At 64.0% G+C, this 19,529-nt stretch overlaps 4 protein-coding genes across 4 annotated transcripts; 2 read left to right on the forward strand and 2 right to left on the reverse strand.

Moving 5' to 3' along the window:
* The first annotated feature begins 158 nt into the window (after positions 1-158).
* FDX2 (ferredoxin 2) lies at positions 159-3,286 on the forward strand. The gene is made up of 5 exons (XM_056119914.1): positions 159-317; positions 399-450; positions 664-770; positions 2,725-2,812; positions 2,903-3,286. Exons 1-5 carry the CDS (start codon positions 182-184, stop codon positions 3,057-3,059), a joined length of 540 nt encoding a protein of 179 aa, XP_055975889.1. The 5' UTR covers positions 159-181; the 3' UTR covers positions 3,060-3,286.
* A 136-nt stretch (positions 3,287-3,422) lies between these two features.
* Positions 3,423-6,939, forward strand: ZGLP1 (zinc finger GATA like protein 1). Its single transcript, XM_056119910.1, has 5 exons — positions 3,423-4,057; positions 4,485-4,841; positions 6,111-6,202; positions 6,540-6,633; positions 6,773-6,939. Exons 1-5 carry the CDS (start codon positions 3,921-3,923, stop codon positions 6,900-6,902), a joined length of 810 nt encoding a protein of 269 aa, XP_055975885.1. The 5' UTR covers positions 3,423-3,920; the 3' UTR covers positions 6,903-6,939.
* Positions 6,940-9,986: 3,047 nt separating this feature from the next.
* ICAM5 (intercellular adhesion molecule 5) lies at positions 9,987-16,579 on the reverse strand. The gene is made up of 11 exons (XM_056119854.1): positions 16,422-16,579; positions 15,214-15,483; positions 14,703-15,023; positions 14,221-14,508; positions 13,683-13,937; positions 13,299-13,547; positions 12,703-12,948; positions 12,338-12,616; positions 11,984-12,223; positions 11,403-11,669; positions 9,987-10,470 (listed from the first exon to the last, which is right to left on the reverse strand). The coding sequence occupies exons 1-11, from the start codon at positions 16,501-16,503 to the stop codon at positions 10,196-10,198; spliced, it is 2,772 nt and encodes a 923-aa protein (XP_055975829.1). The 5' UTR covers positions 16,504-16,579; the 3' UTR covers positions 9,987-10,195.
* Positions 16,580-17,969: 1,390 nt separating this feature from the next.
* Positions 17,970-19,467, reverse strand: ICAM4 (intercellular adhesion molecule 4 (Landsteiner-Wiener blood group)). The gene is made up of 3 exons (XM_056119909.1): positions 18,921-19,467; positions 18,451-18,756; positions 17,970-18,310 (listed from the first exon to the last, which is right to left on the reverse strand). The coding sequence occupies exons 1-3, from the start codon at positions 19,315-19,317 to the stop codon at positions 18,192-18,194; spliced, it is 822 nt and encodes a 273-aa protein (XP_055975884.1). The 5' UTR covers positions 19,318-19,467; the 3' UTR covers positions 17,970-18,191.
* Positions 19,468-19,529: the final 62 nt, after the last annotated feature.

The following is a 19,529-nucleotide window of genomic DNA, read 5'->3' on the forward strand; positions in this document are numbered from 1 at the left end:
AGATGCGAGAGGCCTTGCTGGTCTTCCACCAGTGCCCAGCGCCGACTTCCCCGCCGCCCCCACCCCATCACTTCCCCCTCCCCCTCCCCCCCCCGCCGGAGCTTCTATTCGAGTCATTACGGCGCCCCGGGCTTCTGCGAGCTTCGGCGCAGGCGCGGCTTCCGGTCACGTGACGCCTGTCATGGCCGCCTCCGTGGCCTGTGGTGGTGTGAGTGCAGGATTCCTGCGAGCCGCGCGGGGCGCCTGGAGGAGCAGACCGGGGGGCTTTTCGGGGTCCGGGGAGGCGTCGGCGACCACGAGGAGGTTCTGGGCGACAGGTACCTGGGCTGGCGGGGCAGCGTGCGCCCGTGTCGCGCCGCGGGGCGCCGCGCGGCCGCTCACCCAACCGTGTTTTCCAGGCTTGCGCCCGGCGGGGGAGGAAACCGGTGGCCCGGAGCGGCCCGAGGGCGTGTGAGTGTGGGGGGGGGACCGAATCCTCCAGACTCTGTCCCACGAAGTTCTTCCAACCCCTCACCTTGGCTTGCAGCCTCATCCCCGGGTCCCCTCAGCGTCTCCCCCCTTCGTGCTCCCAGCCCCGGTCGAGTCCCGACACCAGCGCCCCAAAACCCGCGGTGTTGTGGCCCCAGCCCCCAGCGCGGCGTCCGCATCCCCATCTGTCCCCAGGGTGAACGTGGTGTTCGTAGACCGGTCAGGCCAACGGATCCCGGTGAGCGGCAGAGTCGGGGACAATGTCCTGCACCTCGCCCAGCGCCACGGGGTAGACCTGGAAGGTGGGAGCCGGGCCCAGGGAACTGGGGAGTCGCTTCTGGGATTAAGTCGAGGCCGGGGAGGACAGCGGACAGGGCGCTTTCCCCGCACGCGTCTGACTCGGTCCCCAGGCTCCCTGCCAGCTTCGCTCCGAGTGCAGTCAGGAGTGAGTGCTGGGCATCTCCAGGTGTGCTCCTCCCCTCTGCCCCCCCAAAAAGGAATAAAGCACCCCACTGATCACCTCCGTCTCATCATTAAGCAGTGGGGAGCAGAACCCAGACATGTAACAAAGTTCAGAGACCACCCAAGCCTAAGTCCCCTGCTCACCTCTTAACCATCTCAGCGCTTCCTTGTGGTTATAATCTCCCCAACCGTTCCTGCCTTCCAGGAGCCCCGGTTCTCAGTGTTCTCAGTCCCAGGCTAATAGGTGGACACTTGACCACTTCTCGCTCACACGTGAGCGTGGCTTAATTAACTCAGATTGCAGCGCCAGTGTGTTAGGGATGTTCCGGTGGACAGCAAGAAAATGGCAAAGTAGGAGCTGGAGCAATAGCACATCCAGTAGGGCGTTTACCTTGCACGCGGCTGACCCAGGTTCGATTCCCAAGCATCCCATATGGTCCTCTGGTGAGCGCCGTCAGGCCAAGATAGTGGTTTGTGACTGACAGCTGCTTTGGAGAGATGAGAGAGGCGGAGAGAGGCACAGGCTGGGGTAATTCCTGAGTGCAAAGCCAGGAGTAACATTGCCGGGTGCGACCCAAAAAAGCAAAAAAAAAAAAAAAAAAGTAGGAGTCCAGACCCAGCCTTTTTTCACCACATATTTAGGGTGTTCCTTTGGTGGGTGGGGCACATCCAGCTATGTTCAGGAATCACTCCTTTTTGGGTGATTGGGGTTTGTGGACACCCGTGAGGTGCTGGAGATGGGACCTTGGATTCCTGCATGCGGAGTTTGCTCCTTCACCCTTTGAGCCCCCACACCCAAGCCTCACTTGGCCGAGTATTGCTCACCTGATGTGTGCCAGGCAGCAGTGTACAAAACAGAGAAGATCAAGTGGGTCGAACTGGGGCTTTTCACATCCAGTTCAGCCTTCTGGGACCACTGGACCATGAGGAAACCTGGAATTGTGTGTGCAGGTGCTCCAGGTGGTCTGCAAAAACATAGAGTTCATTTGTTGAGGTACTCTAATCGGGTGTGGGCAGCACACGGTGTGGGGGACATGGCAGCCTGGACAGTGCTGAATTCTGGCTGGGACAGTCGTACTTGTGTATTTATTTATTTTGGCATTTTCGGTCACACACAGCCGAGCTGTGAGGGTGAGACGGGATGGAACCTGGCACCCCACATGCTAAGCCTGTGCTCCCGTCCAGTGAGCGGTTTGTGACTGACAGCTGCTTTGGAGAAATGAGAGCGGCAGAGAGAGGCACAGGCGAGGGGCTTGGGGGACAGCCCATGGGAAGAGGCTTTCCAGGCCAAGGGTCACAGCAAGGGTCCTGTGCTGAGGGGGAGTTGGGGGAGGCTGGAGGACAGAGGCGTCTCCAGGACGAAGTTTTTGATTTGTGTGTGTGGGTGTGTTTGGGTCACACTCGGTGGTGATCAGGGCTTACTCCTGGCTCTGTGCCCAGGCGTCACTTCTGCCAGGGGCATGTGAGGGGCCACTGGGGTGCCGGGGATGTGCTCTGCCCGCCGTCTTCTCCCTCCTCCCCGGAGGGGTTTCGCTTTTATTGGGTGAAGAACCCTGTGGTAGACTACAGAGCAGCTGTGTCCCCAAGCAGGAGTTGGGAGGCTCCATTGGGAGGTGGGAAGGTGGTCCCAGGGTTAGCATTAGGGCCTTGTAGGGAGTCAGTTCTGGGGACCCTTGAGCTGCTCCTTTGTTAATGCCAGCCAAGGGAGATGAGTCAGGTAGGCAAACAAAATGGCCACGCTGCAAGAAATGAGCTCCCCCCTTCCCCATTTCCCCTCCCGTTCCCCCTCCCCAGGGGCCTGCGAAGCCTCCCTGGCCTGCTCCACCTGCCACGTGTACGTGAGCGAGGAGCACCTGGACCTCCTGCCTGCGCCGGATGAGAGGTGAGGGGCGAGGGGGACGCGCCCCCGCGGCCCGGCTGCCCCCACCCCCCCCACCCCCGCCGCTCACCACCGCCCTCCCCGCCACCCCAGGGAGGACGACATGCTGGACATGGCGCCCCTCCTGCAGGAGAACTCCCGGCTCGGCTGCCAGATCCTCCTCACCCCGGAGCTAGATGGCGCCGAGTTCACGTTACCCAAGATCACACGGAACTTCTACGTGGACGGCCACGTGCCCAAGCCCCACTGACGGGCAACTGGACGGGGCGCCCGCCCCCCGGGCCGGACTAGCGCGGCCAGGCGCCGCGGAGTGCAGGGGCGCCCCCAGAAGGTCGCAAAACCCCCCCCCTTGCCTGCCGCACCCCACTGGGTCGGGGACCCTCCTGGGGTCCCCCTCTAGGCACCCCTGCTGCTGAGAACCGGGGCTGGGGGAAAAGGCGGAACTGAACCGAGGACAATAAAACTGTCTAAAGCCTCCAGCATTTTGAGTGATCTTGATGGGGGCCCGCCAGTCCCCCGCCTTTTTTTTTTCCCCAACCGCATCACTTTTTTTGTTGTTGGTGGGGGAGGCTGGGCCACACCCGGCGGTGCTCAGGGATCACTCCTGGCGGTGCTCGGGGGGACCCTATGGGATGCCCAGGGTCGGACCCGGTGGCCGCATGCAAGGCCAGCGCCCACCCCTCTATCCTGTCGCTTCGGCCCCTCAACTACTTCTTGGGCACTCCCCAACTCTCCCCGCCACGCCCAGGCACGGGGTGCGGGGCCGTCAGGGGTCTGCGGTAGCATCCGGGACCCCCCCTCTTCCGGCAGGGGAGAACCCACGTGGGCGAGCGTGGCCTGGCCCCGCCCCGCGGGCAGCGCGGAGGGATCCGGAGGGATCCAGAGGGATCCTCGGGGGTGCGCGGGGCTCACCTGGGTGTGCACGCCGGAAAGGGCAGAGCCGGGGGCTCAGAGCTGGTGTCCGAGCCCCGCCCCGTTCAGGGGAGGCTGCGGCGCCCCCACCCACCCGCGCATCCACCCACCCAGGTGCGTCTCATCTCCTCCTGTACACCGGGGGGCGGGGCCGGGGCCGGGCGAGATCGGGGCTACGCGGGGGCTGCGTGGGGGCGCGATGGAGGCCCAGCCAGGTCCGGATTTCGCCATGCTGCGAGATCCACAGGCGTCTCCGTGTCTGGGCCCCGACTCGCGCCCGGAACCCCCAGCCCAGCCGATCCCGAGGACCCCAGGACGACTGGGACTAAGCGGCAGGTGTGTTGGGCCCGAGCGCTAACACGGGGTGGGGTGGGGGGTGGGCGCTCGCCTCCCACGCACGCGGCCCACCAGGGTTCCATCCCCAGCACCCCATCGGGTCCCCTGAGGGCCCGGAGCCACCTTGAGCACCACCGGAAGTGGCCCCAAACAACCAAAAAAACAATGGCAGGTGCGCTCCAGGCAAGCCCCTCCCCCCACCAGGCCCAGTGGGCAAAGGGTCATGACCTCTGGGGCCCGGGTTGACCCAAGGGTCGCGTGCATGCGAGCTATCCCGGGCCTGACAGAGATTCTGGTCCATTCCTCTCCGCGGGAATATCTCAGATCATCCCCGGGAGGTCAGAGGTCAGGCAGCTTAGCCTGCCCTATGGGAGGCATAGGTGTGGGGGGTCCCCCCAGACCGGCTAACGCTGCCCCATGTCCCCAGGTCCTGGCCGGCCTGCGAGGATGCCGTGGCAGCACTGTGCTTCTTGCACGAGGCAGCAGAAGAGCTGTGCGGTACGACCCCCACGCTGGGGTCCTGCTGGGAGCCCCTGCAGGCGCTGGGGACTCTGGGATCCCCACCTGTGACAGGGGGTGCCAGGAGCATGCTGACCGCAAAATGCCAGCAGAGCCACCGCTGCCACCTGGGTTTCCCAGGAGCGCTGGCCCCTGCCTCCCCGAGGCCTCGGAAGCAGCCACACCCCCAGAAGGGCTTGGAGCTGGAGGACCCCCAGTTTCAGGGCGTGACCCTGAAGTTTGAGATCAAGCCTGATGCCAGCCTACATATCGTGCCCCGCTACAGGTAGGGGCTGGCCAGGGTGGGGGCACTCCAGAGTTCCCTGGGAGGGACCTGGGGAGGGGAGGGACTGGCACATCAGGGACCCCCCCAGCCCTCCTCTCATTTCCAAATGACCCAGACAGAGCAAGTCCCTGCTGGCAGGGTGGCAGACCCAGCGCCTCTGCATACCCCACAGATGGACTAATCCTGCCCCAAGATGCATTGGCCCATCTCCTTGGTAATAGCCGCTGCCCCTGGTCAGGTCTCAAAACCCTCAACCGCCCCAGGCTTGATCTCAACCTCTAACCCATCTGGGCCTCGCGAAGCCCATTTTACAGACGTGGAAACTGAGGCACCATGGGGCGCTGACTAACCAGGATTATACAGCCAAGTTGGCGGGCATAGGGGGCGGATGCTGGGATGGTACCCTACAGGCTGGCCCCCAGGCCCCCCACATCTTCAAACCAGGACCCTCAGGGTTTGGATTCAAATGAGGGACTGCAGGCGAGGGGACAGATGTAAAGGCTGGGCACCGTCGAGAGTGACCCCCGAGCAACATTCTGGAAGTAGTAGCCTGAGTGCCACCCAGTGTGACCCCAAAGCCAAAAGATAAAAAGATTTGGGGAAGGGGGCCGGAGCGATAGCACAGCAGGTAGGGCGTTTGCCTTGTAAGTGGCTGACCTGGGTTTGATTTCCAGCATCCCATATAGTTTCCCGAGCACTGCCAGGAGTAATTCCTGAGTGCAGAGCGAAGAGTAACCTTATGCATTGCCAGGTGAGACCCAAAAAGCAAAAAAAAAAAAAGGAAAAGAAAAGAAAAAATTGGGGGGGCTGAGCCGCAGGATGCTGCATTAAGGGTGAGTCCCTGGGCACCATCTTCTGCTGAAACGGAACAGAAAAACACCAAAAAGTCACAGGAAAAAAAAATAAGGTCAGGAGGGTGATGGCGTCAGGCCCTCGGGAGCTTGCGATGAGCCCCAGCACCCCAGGCCAAAGCCTGCCAGGTGTCCCTCCTCCCCAAGAAACGGGGAGGGGCAGGTGATCGGGCACTTGGAGGGCGCTTGCCTTGCACGCAGTTGACCTTGGTTTGATCCCCAGCATTCCCACAGGGCACTCTGAGCACCGCCAGAAGTGATTCCTGAGCACAGAGCCAGGAGTCAGCCCTGAGTACTTCCAGATGTGTCTAAAAAATAAAATATAAAAGAAGCAGAGTTGCTGTTGACGTGGGGGAGGCTGTCTGGGATAGCAACCCCCCCCCCACACACACACACTAATGCCTTACTTTCCCCCCAGCCTGGCCTTCAGCAGCGGCTCCAGTTCTCAGAGTCCCCCTGAGGAGGCCCCCAAGAGCCCTGAGGCCAGCCTAGGAGGCAGCGAGGCCCTGGGTGAGTGTGAAGACTCAGGGCTATAAATATTTGGGGGAGACAAGAGTTCCTCTCCTCCCCGTCTTTCTCCCATCCTGCTTCCCCATTTAGACCTTTCCAGGGGAACTCAAGGTGCCCCCCCCTTGGCTGAGTCACCCCACCCCCGGCTTCCTTCTTTGCCATATGTCTCCCTTGCCTCGCCTCGGCTCTCCAACATCCAGGGCTGGCCTAGATCCAGAGCAGTGGGTGCCTTCACCCAGGACCCCCCCAAAAAAAAAAAATGTGCCCTGCCCATACCGGCTTGCTGAGCTCAGGCCCGTGCCTCTGACCCCTGCCACCTGACCTTTGCCCCAACCAGAACCCCGGCGCTGTGCATCCTGCCGAACCCAGCGGACCCCTCTCTGGAGAGATGCGGAGGATGGAACCCCACTTTGCAACGCCTGTGGCATCAGGTTGTCAGCAGACAGGAAGGGGTCGGGGTGGGGTTCTGGTTCCTAGACTTCATGGGATAGGAAGAGGTCACGCTCCTGGGAGCTGTACCCCCTCCACCCCTGGAGCACTTCCTGAAGGTTCCACTTCCTGTCTCCCCAGGTACAAGAAATACGGCACCCGCTGTGCCAGCTGCTGGCTGGTACCCCGAAAAAACGTGCAACCTAAGCGGCTCTGCAGCAGATGCGGAACGGCCCTGGGCTCCCCCACAGACCCTGCACAAGAGGACTAAGCCCAGCCCGCGGTCCTGCCTCAGTTTCTCCTCCAGGAAGCATGGAACCAGAGAGCGGTGAGAGGTCCGGCCTGCTTCCTCTCTGCCCAGTGGAGAGGCCCTGAGCCCCCTTCTCCGCCGGCCACTTCTCCTCCTGAGCCCTGACCCCTGGGCCCTGAGCCCCCTTCTCCGCCGGCCACTTCTCCTCTCCTTGGTTTCCGCTCCATAGGGGCGCCCGAGCCTCCCAGCCATCCTCACTGTTCCCCCATGGTAATAAAGAGCACTGTGCGCAGAGAGGGGGTGTTGTGTGATTGGGGGTCGCCCCATGACCCTCCCTGCCTGCTCCCTAAGTCTTGAGGGACACATGGAGAATACGGGGAGCTGGAGGCCCCTGACCCCATGGGGAGAGCCACTCCACGGCACCCACACACATCTGAACGCCTATCCCGGCACACGTCTCTGGATGTACATACACAAACCTGAAGCACCAAGGCAGCCATACATGTGAACATCCCCCCATCAGCCCGCCAGCCCCCCAATGCGCTCTCTCTTTCACGTTAGCCCACCCCATAGCAGGCCCCCAAAGACCAGGGGTGCAAGAGTGACCATGGGCAGATGTTACCCTGCAGGCTACGCGGCGGGGGAGGGGGGGGGGTGCGGGGGGGCGGCCAGGGGTTCACTGCCCTCCTGTGCTCAGATACTTCTCTTGTTGGCTGGGGATCCCCAAAGTCTCTCTAGGGCTGTGTCTGCCTTTGCTTGGGGGAGGGACCAGCCCAAATAGATACACACACAAACCCCCATGGGCCCCTCTGCCAGACACACACACACATATACACACCAGCCCCCTCTGCCAGACATATACACACACATGTACACCCTCTGCCAGACACACACACACACACACACCCGGCCTCTGCCAGAAATAGACATATATACACACACACCGAACTGAACCCGGGTCGGCCATGTGCAAGGCAAACGCCCTCCCTGTTGTGCAATCGCTCCAGCCCCTGTCTCTCACACGCTTGCTCTTCTGTCTCTCACACTCTCTTGCTTTCTCTCTCTCTTGCTCACTCTCTCACTCTCTTACACACACTGTCTCACACATTCTCACTCTCTTGCTCTCTCTGTCTCTTGATTGCTCCTTACACACGCTACTCTCCCTCTTGCTCTTCTCTCTCTCTCTCTCTCTGGTTCTCCACGTTCCTGAGCTTGGGAGAGGAGCCTGGGGGAGGGAGGGCAAGGGGGGACCAGCAGCTGTTCTCTCCTTATGTTTTGAGGGGGCGGGCGCTGTGGGGGTGGCAGCAACAGAGCCCATTCCTGTTTGGAATCAGGAGGTGCCTGCTTGAAAGGCAGGCTTGGGTAAGCTGAGGCGAGGCTGATCACAGGGTGGAGCTGAATCCTTTTTTTCTCCCCGGGTTTTGTTTTGGGGGTGGGTGGGTCACACCTCTCAATACTCAGAGGGTTACTCCTGCCTTGTGCTCAGCATCTCGGGGATCACTCCTGGCGAGGTCTGGGTACCCTATGAGATGCCGGGAATTGAGCCCAGATTGGCCGCATGCGAGGCAAATGCCTTCCCCACTGTACTATTGCTCGGGCCCCAGAATGCTCACTTGCTTTTTGTTTTTGGAGCCACACCTGGCAGTGTTCAGGACTTACTCCTAGCTCTGTGCTCGGGGATCACTCGAGATGGTGCTCAGGGAACACTATGGGGTGCTGGGGATGGTACCCAGGCTGGCTGTGTGCAAGCCGAGTGCCTTCCCCGTGGTCCTCTCTCTAGCCCAAGGAATGCATCCTTGAAGAGGAGGGATCTGCCGGGAGCTGACACTCAGCTACAGACATAAGGTTTGCCCAGCCTCTGGGGGGGAGTGTGGAATGGGGATGGGCATGGCTGCTTCCTGGCAAGGGGGCCCCACCCGTCCTGGGAAGGCAGCCTCAGCTCTGCCTGGAAAGCTGCCTGGGGAAGCACCGAGCTCTCCCTGACGCCAGGAGTTAGCTGGGCGGAAGAGATAAGCACCGGAATGGGAGGATGCTCACCTCTGCCCCAGGATCCGGTGACCTTGGGAAAATGGCTGGCATCACAGGGGCAAGAGCCAGATCCCTGTTTCCCGCACTAGAGGGCCTCAAAAATCAAAGCCAGTGCCGAGAAGTGGCCGAGTGCACATCAGGACCTGGGTTTGATCCCCAGCATTGCCCAAAAAAGGGAGGGGAATACCCAAAACCGAAAATCAAAACTGGGGACTAGAGTGATAGAACAGTGGGGAGTATGTTTGCCTTGCACGTGGCCAACCAGGGTTTTATTCCCATTATCCCATAGGGTCACCCAAGCACCGCCAGGAGTAATTCCTGAGTACATGAGCCAGGAGTAACCCCTGTCCTGTACATCGCCGGGTGTGACCCCCAAAAATAAAATAAAAACTGGCTCTGGGGAGGGTGCTCAGCCAGGCTGGCCATGGGCTGTGTGTGTAGGAGGCCCCATGTTGGGTCCCTAGCCTCTCTCGTGTGGTCCCCTGAGCACTGCAGAGTGTGCCCCCTCCATAATGGCCTGCCTAAGGCCCCCAGTTGGGTTTCCTGCACTGTGTTTTGGGTTATTATTATTATTATTATTTTTGCTTTTTGGGTCACACCCGGTGATGCTCAGGGGTTACTCCTGACTGTGCTCATATGGGGACCATATGGGATGCTGGGAATCGAACCCAGGTTGGCCGCATGCAAGGCAAACACCCTACCCATTGTGCTATGGCTCCAGCCCTTCCAGCACTGTTTTGTGGTTGTTTTGGGCCAACACTGGCCGTGCTTAATAAGGGCTCATTCCTGGCTCTGCACTTGGATTCCCTTGCTAGGCTCATGTATGTGGCAAGTGCCCTTCCCGCTGTCCATCCCTCTAGCCCACTTTGCAATTTTTTAATTTATTTTTGGGGTTTTCTTTGTATTTGTGTTTGGGGGCCACACCGGTGATGTTCAGGGCTGACTCCTGGCTCTGCGCTCACGAATCACTCTTGGTGGGGCAGGGGAAACATCTGGGGTGCTGGGGATTGAACCCAGGTCTGCTGCATGCGAGCCAACGCCCTCCCACTTTACCATTGCTCCGACCCTGTCCCAAGTTTTTTAAATAAATTCCCAGGGTTAGAGAGGTGGGGACGGGTGCACGTGGTAGAGCTCCCGAATCCTTTATAAAAACTTTATTGGGGAGGGGTAGAAAAGAGGGGTAACCGCGCCTGGAGTCGAATAAATAAATAAATAGAGCAATGAGTTGGCCCCCAGGTGTGCCTGTGCGGGGGCGACCCCCGGCCCGCGGGGTGAGGACAGCAGGCTCAGGCCGACGACGTCAGCTGGATGGAGAAGACCTCACCCCCTGCGGGGGTCTCGGCTCCGCCCGCCGCCTCGGTGCCCCCTTCGGTGGCCAGGCTGCCCGCGCCGCCGCCCGCGCCGTTGAGACACACGGCCTCGCCCGAGCTCTCGGCCTCCTGCACGTTGTACTCGCCCTTCTTGCAGGCCGTGGACTGCACGTAGAAGGCCAGGCCGGCCCCGGCGGCCAGCAGCACCGCGCCCCCCGCCGCGCCGCCCACGGCGACCCACAGCCACGGACCTGCTGAGCGGGAGAGGCTTCCTGCAGGCGCCGCCGCCGCCGACCCCGACCCCGGCCGCCCCGCCCCCGGGGGCCGCCCACCCCACCCACCCCGGAATCGCTGGGACAGCCTCCCCGGGAGTCAAGCTACTCTCCTCCGCCCCCAGGAGAATTAGAGGAGACGGTGATTCGTCCGCCCCAGAAAGACCCCCACCTCCGAGACACACGGCTCCCACCTCCATCCCCTGCTCCGGGCCCCTCGCCACCCCCTTCCCCGTCTCCATGGCGACACGGTGGCGACTCTCCACTCAGAGGCCACTTCACCTTCACATATCTCTTCCCGATACTATACGTCATGGGATTCCTCCATATGAGCAATGATCAGCGACCTTGGCCTCTGTCCCCACCCCAGCTAGCCCACCCTGGCGGGGCGCCCCACTTCTACCCTAGCTCACCCTTCAGCATGGGGGGCTGCGTTCAGACGAGCCTCCGCCGAGGCCCCGCCCCGTGAGATAGCCCCGCCCTTGCGACCTTTCGTCAGGAGCCCCACAACTCGCTCGCCCCGCCCCCAAGGACTATCGCCCCGCCCCTGCAGCTCACACGCTCCGCCTTCCACGGCTAACTCACCCCAGCCGCGGCAGCTCGCTCGCCCCGCCCCCTAAGACAGATCGCCACGCCCCTTCATCTCGCTCGCCCGCCCCCAAGGATTATCGCCCCGCCCCCTACAGCTCACACGCTCCGCCCTCTACAGCTAATTCACCCCGGCCCGGGTAGCCCGCTAGCCCCGCCCCTAAGCCAGATGGCACCGCCCCCTACGGCAGCTAGCCCCGCTCCTGCATCCCGCTCGCTCCGTCCCCTGTCGTTCACTCGCTCCACCTCTACAGTTCGCCCCACCCCCAGAGTTCGCTCGCCCCGCCCCCGCCGCCGAGCGCCCCGCCCCCGATGCCACTTACCAGCCACGCGCACCGTGATCCGCCGCGCGTGGCGCCCGTGCGCGTTCGTGGCTGCGCACTCGTACTCGCCGCCGTGGCTGCCCAGGGCTCCCGCCACGCTCAGCGTGCTGTTGTTGCTGGACAGGCCGAGGTTGAGTGCCCCCGGGGGTGCGCGCCAACTGATCTGCGCCGGGGGCCAGGCTTCTGCGCGGCAGGTCAAAGTGAAGTTCCCGCCTGGCCGAACTCCTCCCGGGGGCGAGGCGGCCAACTCGGCCACCACCGGCCGGTCTGCCGGGGACAGAAATGCACGGGGTCAACCCAGTCCAGCCGCTTCTGCCCTCCCTAGTCTGGCGGCCTCATCTGGGGGGCCTGGCATCCAATATGTGCCTCCTCCGTCTAGAATGCTGTAGGTCGTAGGCGGGGCGGAAATCCCTAAATCGCTGCGGAGGGGAGCAGCGCCAGGACCCACCTTATCCAACATTTGGGGAAGGAGGCTTCAGCATTCATCAAGTTTTCTCTGTCCCCCCATAACGGGAGAGGAAACTCCCTCCTCGAGCGCTCCCACGCCCGACCGCCACCCTTGGAATGCCCCGCCCACTCACATTCCACGCCCACCGTGACGGTCCGGGCGTCCGTGCCATGTGCGTTGGTAGCCAGGCAGCGGTAGGTGCCCGCGTCCTCCCGGGACACGCGAAGCCGCTGAGGCCGGGGCGCACCCTCCCGGGAGCAATGCACCTGAGGGGCTGGGCGACCCCGGGCGACGCAGGCCAGAGCCGCCGCTTCCGCCCCTTCCAGCCAAGTCTGCACACTTGGGCAGGTGGATTCATCCATTTGTGGCGCGGCTGCAAAGGAGCCATGGGGATAGGGTTGGGGGAGGGGGTGAAGGAGGAGGGGCGTCAGGGTGAGACCGGACCCCGGGGCACCCCTGATACCCCACCCGCCTGGGCCCCGCTCACACTCCGTGCTCACGGCGACCATCTTGACGCTGGAACCGTGCGGGTTGGTGGCATTGCAAATGTAGATGCCAGGTGCCAGGCCCCCAGGGAGGTTTGCAGCTCCGGAATTTGGCTCTGCATGTGCCAGAGGCAGCAGCACTCCTTCGCTGGTGCCCCCGGAGCCTACACACTCCACGCTTGGTTCTGGCTTCCCCTCGACCTCGCAGGAAAACAGGCGTCCAGACCCTTCTACCCACGTCCAGTTGCTGGGACAGCTCAACTCCTCAAAACTGGGTCCATCTGGGGAGCAGACGGGGAGTTCACACGAGGAAGGGTGATCCCGGCAGCACCCGCTTCCCTCCGGCCCTAAACTGGTCTCCACTCACATTCCACAGTGACCGCCACGGTTTTGGACGCAGACCCTCGCGCGTTGGTGGCCTCACACAGGTAGGTGCCCGCGTGTTCTCGGGACACACGCAGGGGACCCTCCGCGAGCCTGCTGCCCCCGCCAGAACGCACACAGCTCACAGTGGGGGAAGGGACCCCGTGCGCCACACAGCTCAGGGAGACCTCGGTTCCTTCCAGCCACGTAAGGTCTTCGGGGCAGCTCACACTGTCCAGAGTGGGCGCGTCTGGTGGGAACAGCGCGGTGGAACTGGGCGCTTGGGAACTGGTTCCACACAGGCGCCTAGTAGAGGCGGTTTCGTGCACTCAAGCCAGTGGTGCTGTTTTGGTGCCTTTATTTGATTTCTTAGTCCCTAAGAGGGCCCCAGGACCCTCCCTACTTTGGACCTATCAAAGGTATTGGAAGGCCCGCTTTCTTGACCCCGCCCACTAACCCTAGAGCCACGCCTTCCCCTTCCTGCTCCCAGAGCTTCGCTTCACCCCTCTCTGCTGTTTTCAAATGCCCCGACTCCTCCCTGCAGGAGAGCAACCCCGAGCCTCTGAGCACCAGAGAGTGGCCCTGCGCATCCCCACTTACACTCGACCGTCAGCGTCACGTCCTTGACCGCCTCTCCCTGGACATTGACCGCGGTGCAACGGTAAGTGCCGGCGAGTGCACGAGTGATCGGCCCCAGCAGGCCCAGCGCCAGCACGGCCCCACCGTCGAGCCGCGCGCAGTGAACCGAGGGCTCCGGGTTTCCGCGGGCCTCGCAGCGCAGCGTTTGCTCGGGACCCTCTGGCCACGTCCAGTTCCTGGGACAGTCCCAATCTTCCAGCCGGGGTGCGTCTACGGGCGGGGCGGGAGTGGGGGCGTGGAATACAGTCGCTACCTATGGACCTGGGGTATTGAGGCCTTGCTCCACACGGCCTGGGTATGATTCTTGGCGATCACGCACGAGGAGAGAGGAGGAGGCCAACTCACAGAGTACGCGCAGATGGGCGCTGGCATTCTTGCGCACGACCTCCCCATCCACGTCCAGAGCGGCCTCACATTCGAAACTGCGCCCGTCGTCGATCTCCGTGGCGTTTAGTTGGAGCTGGGCGGGTTGCCCTGGGACCGCAGCTGGCACGCCATCCAGTGTGATGAGGGCTCCGGGTCCGGCTAAGCAGGTCACTGTCACTACTGTCCCCTCGGGGGCACTGGGTTCGCTCAGGGTCAAGCGGGGCCCTGGGAAGCCTGGGGGCGGGGCCTGGGGCGTTAGTCTACTGAACCCTGCGGGCTAAGACCTCCCCTTACGCGACCGCACCTTCCCGACACCGCGGGAGATCCTCATGGGTTTGCGACCCTCCCGGTCTCCCACCACCTTCAGATTCTGGATTCCCAGACTCTCGCCTCCATCTGCCCCGCCCCTTCAGACCCTCAGACCACGCCCACTCCTGCAAGGACCCGCCTGCTCTTCAGTCAAGCCCCGCCCACCCTGTCCTCCTGCTCTTTCCCCAGGCGTGCAGTCTCCGCTTACTGTAGACCGTCACGTTCTCTCTGCTCTCCCTGCTCTCGCCCCCTAGGGTCACGTTGCAGACCAACTCCCTGGTGCCCTCCTGCTCCGTGCTTGCTGTAGCGGTGGCCGCGGCCAGGAGCGCCTCCTCTTCGAGGGTCACATTGGGACTCAGCCTCCGGTTGCCCAGCGCCAGGTAGACCCCAGCCTCCGAGGCTGGAAATAGTCCCTCCAGGGCGCAGCTCACGAGCCTCTCTGAGCCCACTTCCAGGAGGCGGGGGCCGGTGAGGCGCGGCGGGTCGGGAGATAGGACTGGAGAGTGGAAAATAGGAACCACTCAGAAATGCGCGACGCGCCTTCCGGGCGCTCTTGACATCCTCAAGTCACGGGGGAGAAAACAAAATGACTCTGGCTGGTGACAGCTGCATTCGAATTCCGATTTCCTCTGCCTTTCGACTTTTTCAGCACCCGCCCTGCGGCTCCCGGTCCCCCTTATTCCCGCTTACCAAAGGTTCGCAGCTCTCTGGGGGCCGAGCTGTTTTCAAACAGCCCCAGACCGTGAGGCCGCAGGTCCAGCTCGGCGCGGCAGGAGAAGTTGGCCCCGTGGTCCTCTCTCCGCGCCAGGACCGTCGCCGTGAGCATCGCGCCCCGTGTTCGGGGTGGCTCCCCGGCGAAGCTGCGGCGGATCAGCTCCTGGGCGCCCCGGAGCAGGATCAGAGTGAGGCTCCCACGGGGCCCGGCGCCGGGGACCCTACAACTCAGCGTGAAATTCTCGCCCACGGGCTGCCAGGAGGGCAGCGGCATCAGCTCCACTAGATCGGGTCGCTCTGCACGGAGGGAGCAAGGGCTGTTGGGAAACTCCGGGACTTGGCGGCGGTACGCAAGGTTGCGCCCCCCGCCGTCGGGGGCGTGGGGATCCCGGGGGTGGGGCCTAAGGGGAGGCCCCCGTGACCCGGGAGGCGGGGCCGGGGAGGGACGCGATGTAGTGGAGTCCCAGCGCGGCCGCCGACAACTCACGGTAAGTGCGAATGAGCCCACGCGCCTGCAGCGTGCGCCGCGCGCAGCGGAAGAAGCAGACGGGCTGCGTCTCAGGCTCGCGGATGTCCACCAGCTGCCGCGCCAGCCAGCGCAGCCCCCGCTGGGTCCCGTTCCGGCGCAGCGAGGTCTCCAGGCCGCCCCGCTCGGGGCGCGGGCAGTTGGTGCTGCAGTTCAGCCACAGCGACCCCCCGCGCTCCACGAGCGCCACGCGGGGCTGCAGGTCCGCCCAGAAGGGCTCCTGGGCGCGCGCTGCCCGGGGAGAACACGGGTTCAGCCCGGGTCAGGGGAACCTCACCTCCCTGGGATCTCAGAGCCCCCCTCTGCCGAGGCTGGAGGCCCCTGCCCAGGGTCCAAAGCTCCAGGGTGCCTCCAAGGAGTGGAAAGAGGAGAGAAAAGCACAGGGCCGGGGAGGGAGGGAGGGAGAGTAGAGGCCAGATGGGTTTCGGAGCTGCGCTCAGCTGCACTTGGAGGAGGGGACGGGGTAGGAGAGGGCAGTGACTTGGGGCTGACTTAAGGAAAAGGACAGATAACAACAGCTGGAGAGCTGGCACAGGCGAGAGGCGCTGGTTTTGCATGCAGGGAACCCCGCTTCAACCCCTCGCCACTGGAGCGACCCCAGGGTAAAGAGGATGGATTTGGGCTCAAAAGCCAAAGAAAAGACAGAAAACGCTGACACGAGGCTGGGCTCCCGGGTGGAAGCGGCGGGAAGTGGAAAGATGAGGCTACCAGAGCGCCCGTGCTGCCCCCTAGTCCCTACAGTTGGGAAGATGGGGTCTCCGCGGACCGCGAGTGGGGGAGATGCCAAGTCCGGTCACCGGTCACCGTGATGCAGATCAGCGCGCGAGGTGGGACGGATGGGGTGTGGGGGAGACGAGAGACATGGGGGGTGAAGTGGACGGCAGGGTTCGAGGTTTGGGGCGCGGAACAGCACCCAGAATCTCCAAGGGGATAGGGCGAGAGAGGGGAGTGTGTGTGTGTGGGGGGGGGGGAAGCTGGGTCCCCAGCGTATGTGACCTGGAGGAAAGAGGGAGAGAGCTTGGAGAAGGCACCGGGTTCAAGGGGGGTGGGGAGAAGACGCGTGGAAGCGAGGTGAGGGCGGAGCTAGGCTGAGGGCTTGTGACCGCTGCTCGGGTGCGCGATCTCCGCCCCCCGCCGCCGTGTCCACCCGGAGCCGGTCCGGCTCTTACCTGAGAGGCCGAGGAGCCCCAGGCCCAGCGCAGCCCAGAGGCCGAGCAGCGCCCGGCGCAGCCCTGGCGAGGGCCCTGGCATCGCCGCGGCGGGGGAAGCGCACGCAGGAGGCGAGGGGAGCGCGAGCGCCGAGCTGGGCAGGAGGACGGCGCGGCGCGGCGGGTGGGGTGTGGAGGAGGCTGAGCCCCGCGCGGGGATTGGTTTAACGTTGGTAACTTGGTTTCCAAGGAGGGGGCGGCGGCAGAGGCGGCGGGGGGAGGTGGGGTGGCGGGAGGGTGAGCGTGCGCCAGGCATTGGGTCTCGCCGGGGGAAGGCAGGAGCGAGCGACCCCTGGGGTTTACATGGAGGCCGATCCCACCTCCGTTCGGGCCTGCTGGGGGCCGCCGCCGCGCGCACCCGCGTCATCCCGGCCGCGGCGCAGAGGTCGGGGGCGCGGGGCTGCCCTTCTCGAAACCCCCACCCCACCCTGAGCGGGGATGCTCGGCTGTTGAGCCCGACCGGGAGCCCCGCCTCCGTGCCGGGCCCCTCCCGCCAGCGACGCTGGGAGGCGGGGATTGCTGCGGAACCGATCGGAGAGCTTTGGGAGATGTAGGGGGCCGTTCTAGGGGGGAAGGGACCCATCTAAGGGAGGAGGGTGAAGCCAGCCCTGGGAGCTTGGGAGCCCGAGGGGAGCCGCCACGCCCCCGGTTCCCCTCCGGCTCCGCCCCCGCACGCGACAGCGGAGGCGGGGACCGAAGTGGCTGCGAGTCGGGGACACGTGCGCGCGTGTGCGCGCAGCGTTTGCGGGCTTCTAAATTCGGGTCGACTCGGCGCGGGGGTTTGTATTTACCCAGCGTGCAGCGGGCACGTGTCTCCCCGGCGTGTGTGAGCTCGGGTGGCCGAGGAGCGCCCCCCTGAAGCGGCTTTCTCGCGCGGCGGGCGGGGCGGGGGAACCCCGCATGGCTCGGGCCTTGTCAGGCGATCTAACGCGGGTCCCGCATTCTGTGTCCACTCGAGACCAAGAGACTCACCGACCACGCAATTAGGCCACGCATTCATTTGGATCCCCGCTTCAAGTGTTGACATCCCCACGTGCCTGGCAGACCAGGTGACTCCCCACCTCCCCGGACATTGCCGAGTCGCGAGCCTTTATCCGGTTCCCCCCGCCTTCCTCCACCCCCCCCTCACACACACACGTGTGCACCATCTGACTGCACCTTCCCGGCAACAAGCAAGTCCCGCAATATTTCCAGGTAGTCCCAGCACGAAGGAACTGGGAGAGATCCATTTCCCTCGCCCTCAGCCCCTCCTGCTGGAAAGCACCGTGTCTAAAGGGATGGTGGGTGGGTGGGGAAAAATGGGAAAGAAAACTTAGCATCCAATCAGAGCTGCTACGAGGTGGCGGCGGAGCCAATCAGGAAAAGCCATGGGCTATGGACACGCCCCCGCCCAAACCTCGAACCTGCTGGTCTGCGCCGCGCTGATAATATCGCCCCACCACCCCCGGGAAAGATGTCTCCTACTGCTCCCGGCTGGGAATAGAGGGACCGGGGCTCCCCAGCACCCCAGGTGACCCAGAGTAAGAAACCCTCAGGTGCCGTCAGGGATGCCGGAAGTTAAAGCGGGGAGTCAGAGGGGAGACCCCTTCCTCGCGGGAGGGATATCTGTGGGGGACCTTGAAGCCCCGAGTTCGATGCTGGCTGTGGAAGGCTTTATTGATCTGGTGACCAAGGGCACCCCCAAGTTGCCATTTTTCCATTCTGCTCAGCTGGCCTGGACCAACTCTTCCTCTATGCCCGGGGCTGCATCAGCAGACACTTTCGTAGGTAGGCGACCCCCACGAACAGAAGGATCCCCGCAAGGACAGCGATGGAGAGGGACGCTAAAGCTTGGGATGCGGGGTGCCAGGCTGGGGGGTGCAGGAGGTGAGAATTAGGGACAGGGCAGCTGGAACCCTCAGAAGCGTGATGGATGGCGGGCTGGGAGCTCGTCTCACCCCCTGCACCATCCACACCCTCCAGCCCCCCGCGGTTTCCAGGGGCGTCTCACCGAGGGCTGTGAGCGTCACGGGCGCCGAGCTGCTGCGGATCACCAGGCCATCGAGGTTCAGGCGCGCGTGGCAGGTCACGGGCAGCCCCAAATCCAGGGGCCGGGTGCGCAGCACGTAGGTCAGCGTTACGTTGGCCAGGTCCAGCCCGGTGAAGCGCTCCAGGCTCTCGGAGTAGAGCAGGCGGCCGCCGCGCCGCAGCGTCACGGCCAGGAAGCCCACGGGGAACACGTGCGTGACGTGGCAGCGCAGCGTGTACTCGCCGCCCTCCAAGACCGGAGCTTCCAGGATCACGCTGCGCGGCCGTTCTAAATCGAGAGGTGGGCGGGGAGAGGGGGTGTCCCCGACCGTTTGAGCCACGTCCAGGGGCTCCCCCTGGCGTTGCGAGCGCAGCCCCCCCCCCCACTATCCCGCCCCCTCCTCCCGCCCCCGCCACGACCTCCCACCCGTCTCGACAACTCCGGCCCCTCACTGTAGGCGGTTATCCTGGCCGTGGCCCCCCGCGTCTGTCCCGCGCAGGTCACGAAGCAGTGCGCCACGGAGCTCCAGGCCCGCACGTCCAGCAACTGGTAGGACACCCAGCCGGGCCCCTGCAGCGTGTCCCCGCGCCGCAGCAGGCTGCGGAGGCCCCAGTCTTCCGGCAGGGGGCAGCTGCTGCTGCAGTTGAGCCAAACGGAACCCCCGGGCGGCACGGCGGTGTATTCGGGGCTCAGGCGCACCCAGAACGGCGCAGGGGCCCCCGGGCGCGCCGGAGGCGGATCGCCGGTGGGGGCCGGTGCCCGCACCGTCCAGTGCCTTTGCGGGCTCCTGCCTCCCGGGTAGGCGGCGGCCCGCAAAGCCAGAAGCAAGAGGGGCAGCAGAGACCCCATGACTGGCAGGCGGAACTGAGGGGGCCCTGAACCGGATGGCCCAGGCTGGCTCGAGAGATAAGGAGGCCCTCACCCCGCCTCGTCTGCCCCACCCCGGGGAGGCTCGGAGGCCCCCTAGAGGACCTAGGAACCCGGCCATACCTGACTCCCATCCACCCCAGCCCGCCCGTCACCCCCCACCTCGCTGCGGGAGGGTCCAGACCCCTGGAAGA

The sequence above is a fragment of the Sorex fumeus genome, unplaced genomic scaffold, assembly GCF_029834395.1.
Source record: "Sorex fumeus unplaced genomic scaffold, SorFum_2.1 ptg000041l, whole genome shotgun sequence".
Lineage (NCBI taxonomy): Eukaryota > Metazoa > Chordata > Mammalia > Eulipotyphla > Soricidae > Sorex > Sorex fumeus.

Bases quoted from the DNA above. Each gene is read 5' to 3' on its own strand.
- FDX2 (XM_056119914.1), top strand. From the start codon at position 182: ATGGCCGCCTCCGTGGCCTGTGGTGGTGTGAGTGCAGGATTCCTGCGA. The intron at 771-2,724 runs GTGGGAGCCGGG...CCCCCTCCCCAG, and splicing joins CCACGGGGTAGACCTGGAAG to GGGCCTGCGAAGCCTCCCTG. The intron at 2,813-2,902 runs GTGAGGGGCGAG...CCGCCACCCCAG, and splicing joins CTGCCTGCGCCGGATGAGAG to GGAGGACGACATGCTGGACA.
- ZGLP1 (XM_056119910.1), top strand. From the start codon at position 3,921: ATGGAGGCCCAGCCAGGTCCGGATTTCGCCATGCTGCGAGATCCACAG. The intron at 4,842-6,110 runs GTAGGGGCTGGC...CTTTCCCCCCAG, and splicing joins CATATCGTGCCCCGCTACAG to CCTGGCCTTCAGCAGCGGCT. The intron at 6,634-6,772 runs GTTGTCAGCAGA...CTGTCTCCCCAG, and splicing joins TGCAACGCCTGTGGCATCAG to GTACAAGAAATACGGCACCC.
- ICAM5 (XM_056119854.1), bottom strand. From the start codon at position 16,503: ATGCCAGGGCCCTCGCCAGGGCTGCGCCGGGCGCTGCTCGGCCTCTGG. The intron at 15,024-15,213 runs GTGAGTTGTCGG...CCCTCCGTGCAG, and splicing joins TGGGCTCATTCGCACTTACC to AGCGACCCGATCTAGTGGAG. The intron at 13,548-13,682 runs GTGAGTTGGCCT...CCCCGCCCGTAG, and splicing joins CGCCCATCTGCGCGTACTCT to ACGCACCCCGGCTGGAAGAT.
- ICAM4 (XM_056119909.1), bottom strand. From the start codon at position 19,317: ATGGGGTCTCTGCTGCCCCTCTTGCTTCTGGCTTTGCGGGCCGCCGCC. The intron at 18,757-18,920 runs GTGAGGGGCCGG...CTCTCGATTTAG, and splicing joins GGCCAGGATAACCGCCTACA to AACGGCCGCGCAGCGTGATC. The intron at 18,311-18,450 runs GTGAGACGCCCC...TGCACCCCCCAG, and splicing joins CGTGACGCTCACAGCCCTCG to CCTGGCACCCCGCATCCCAA.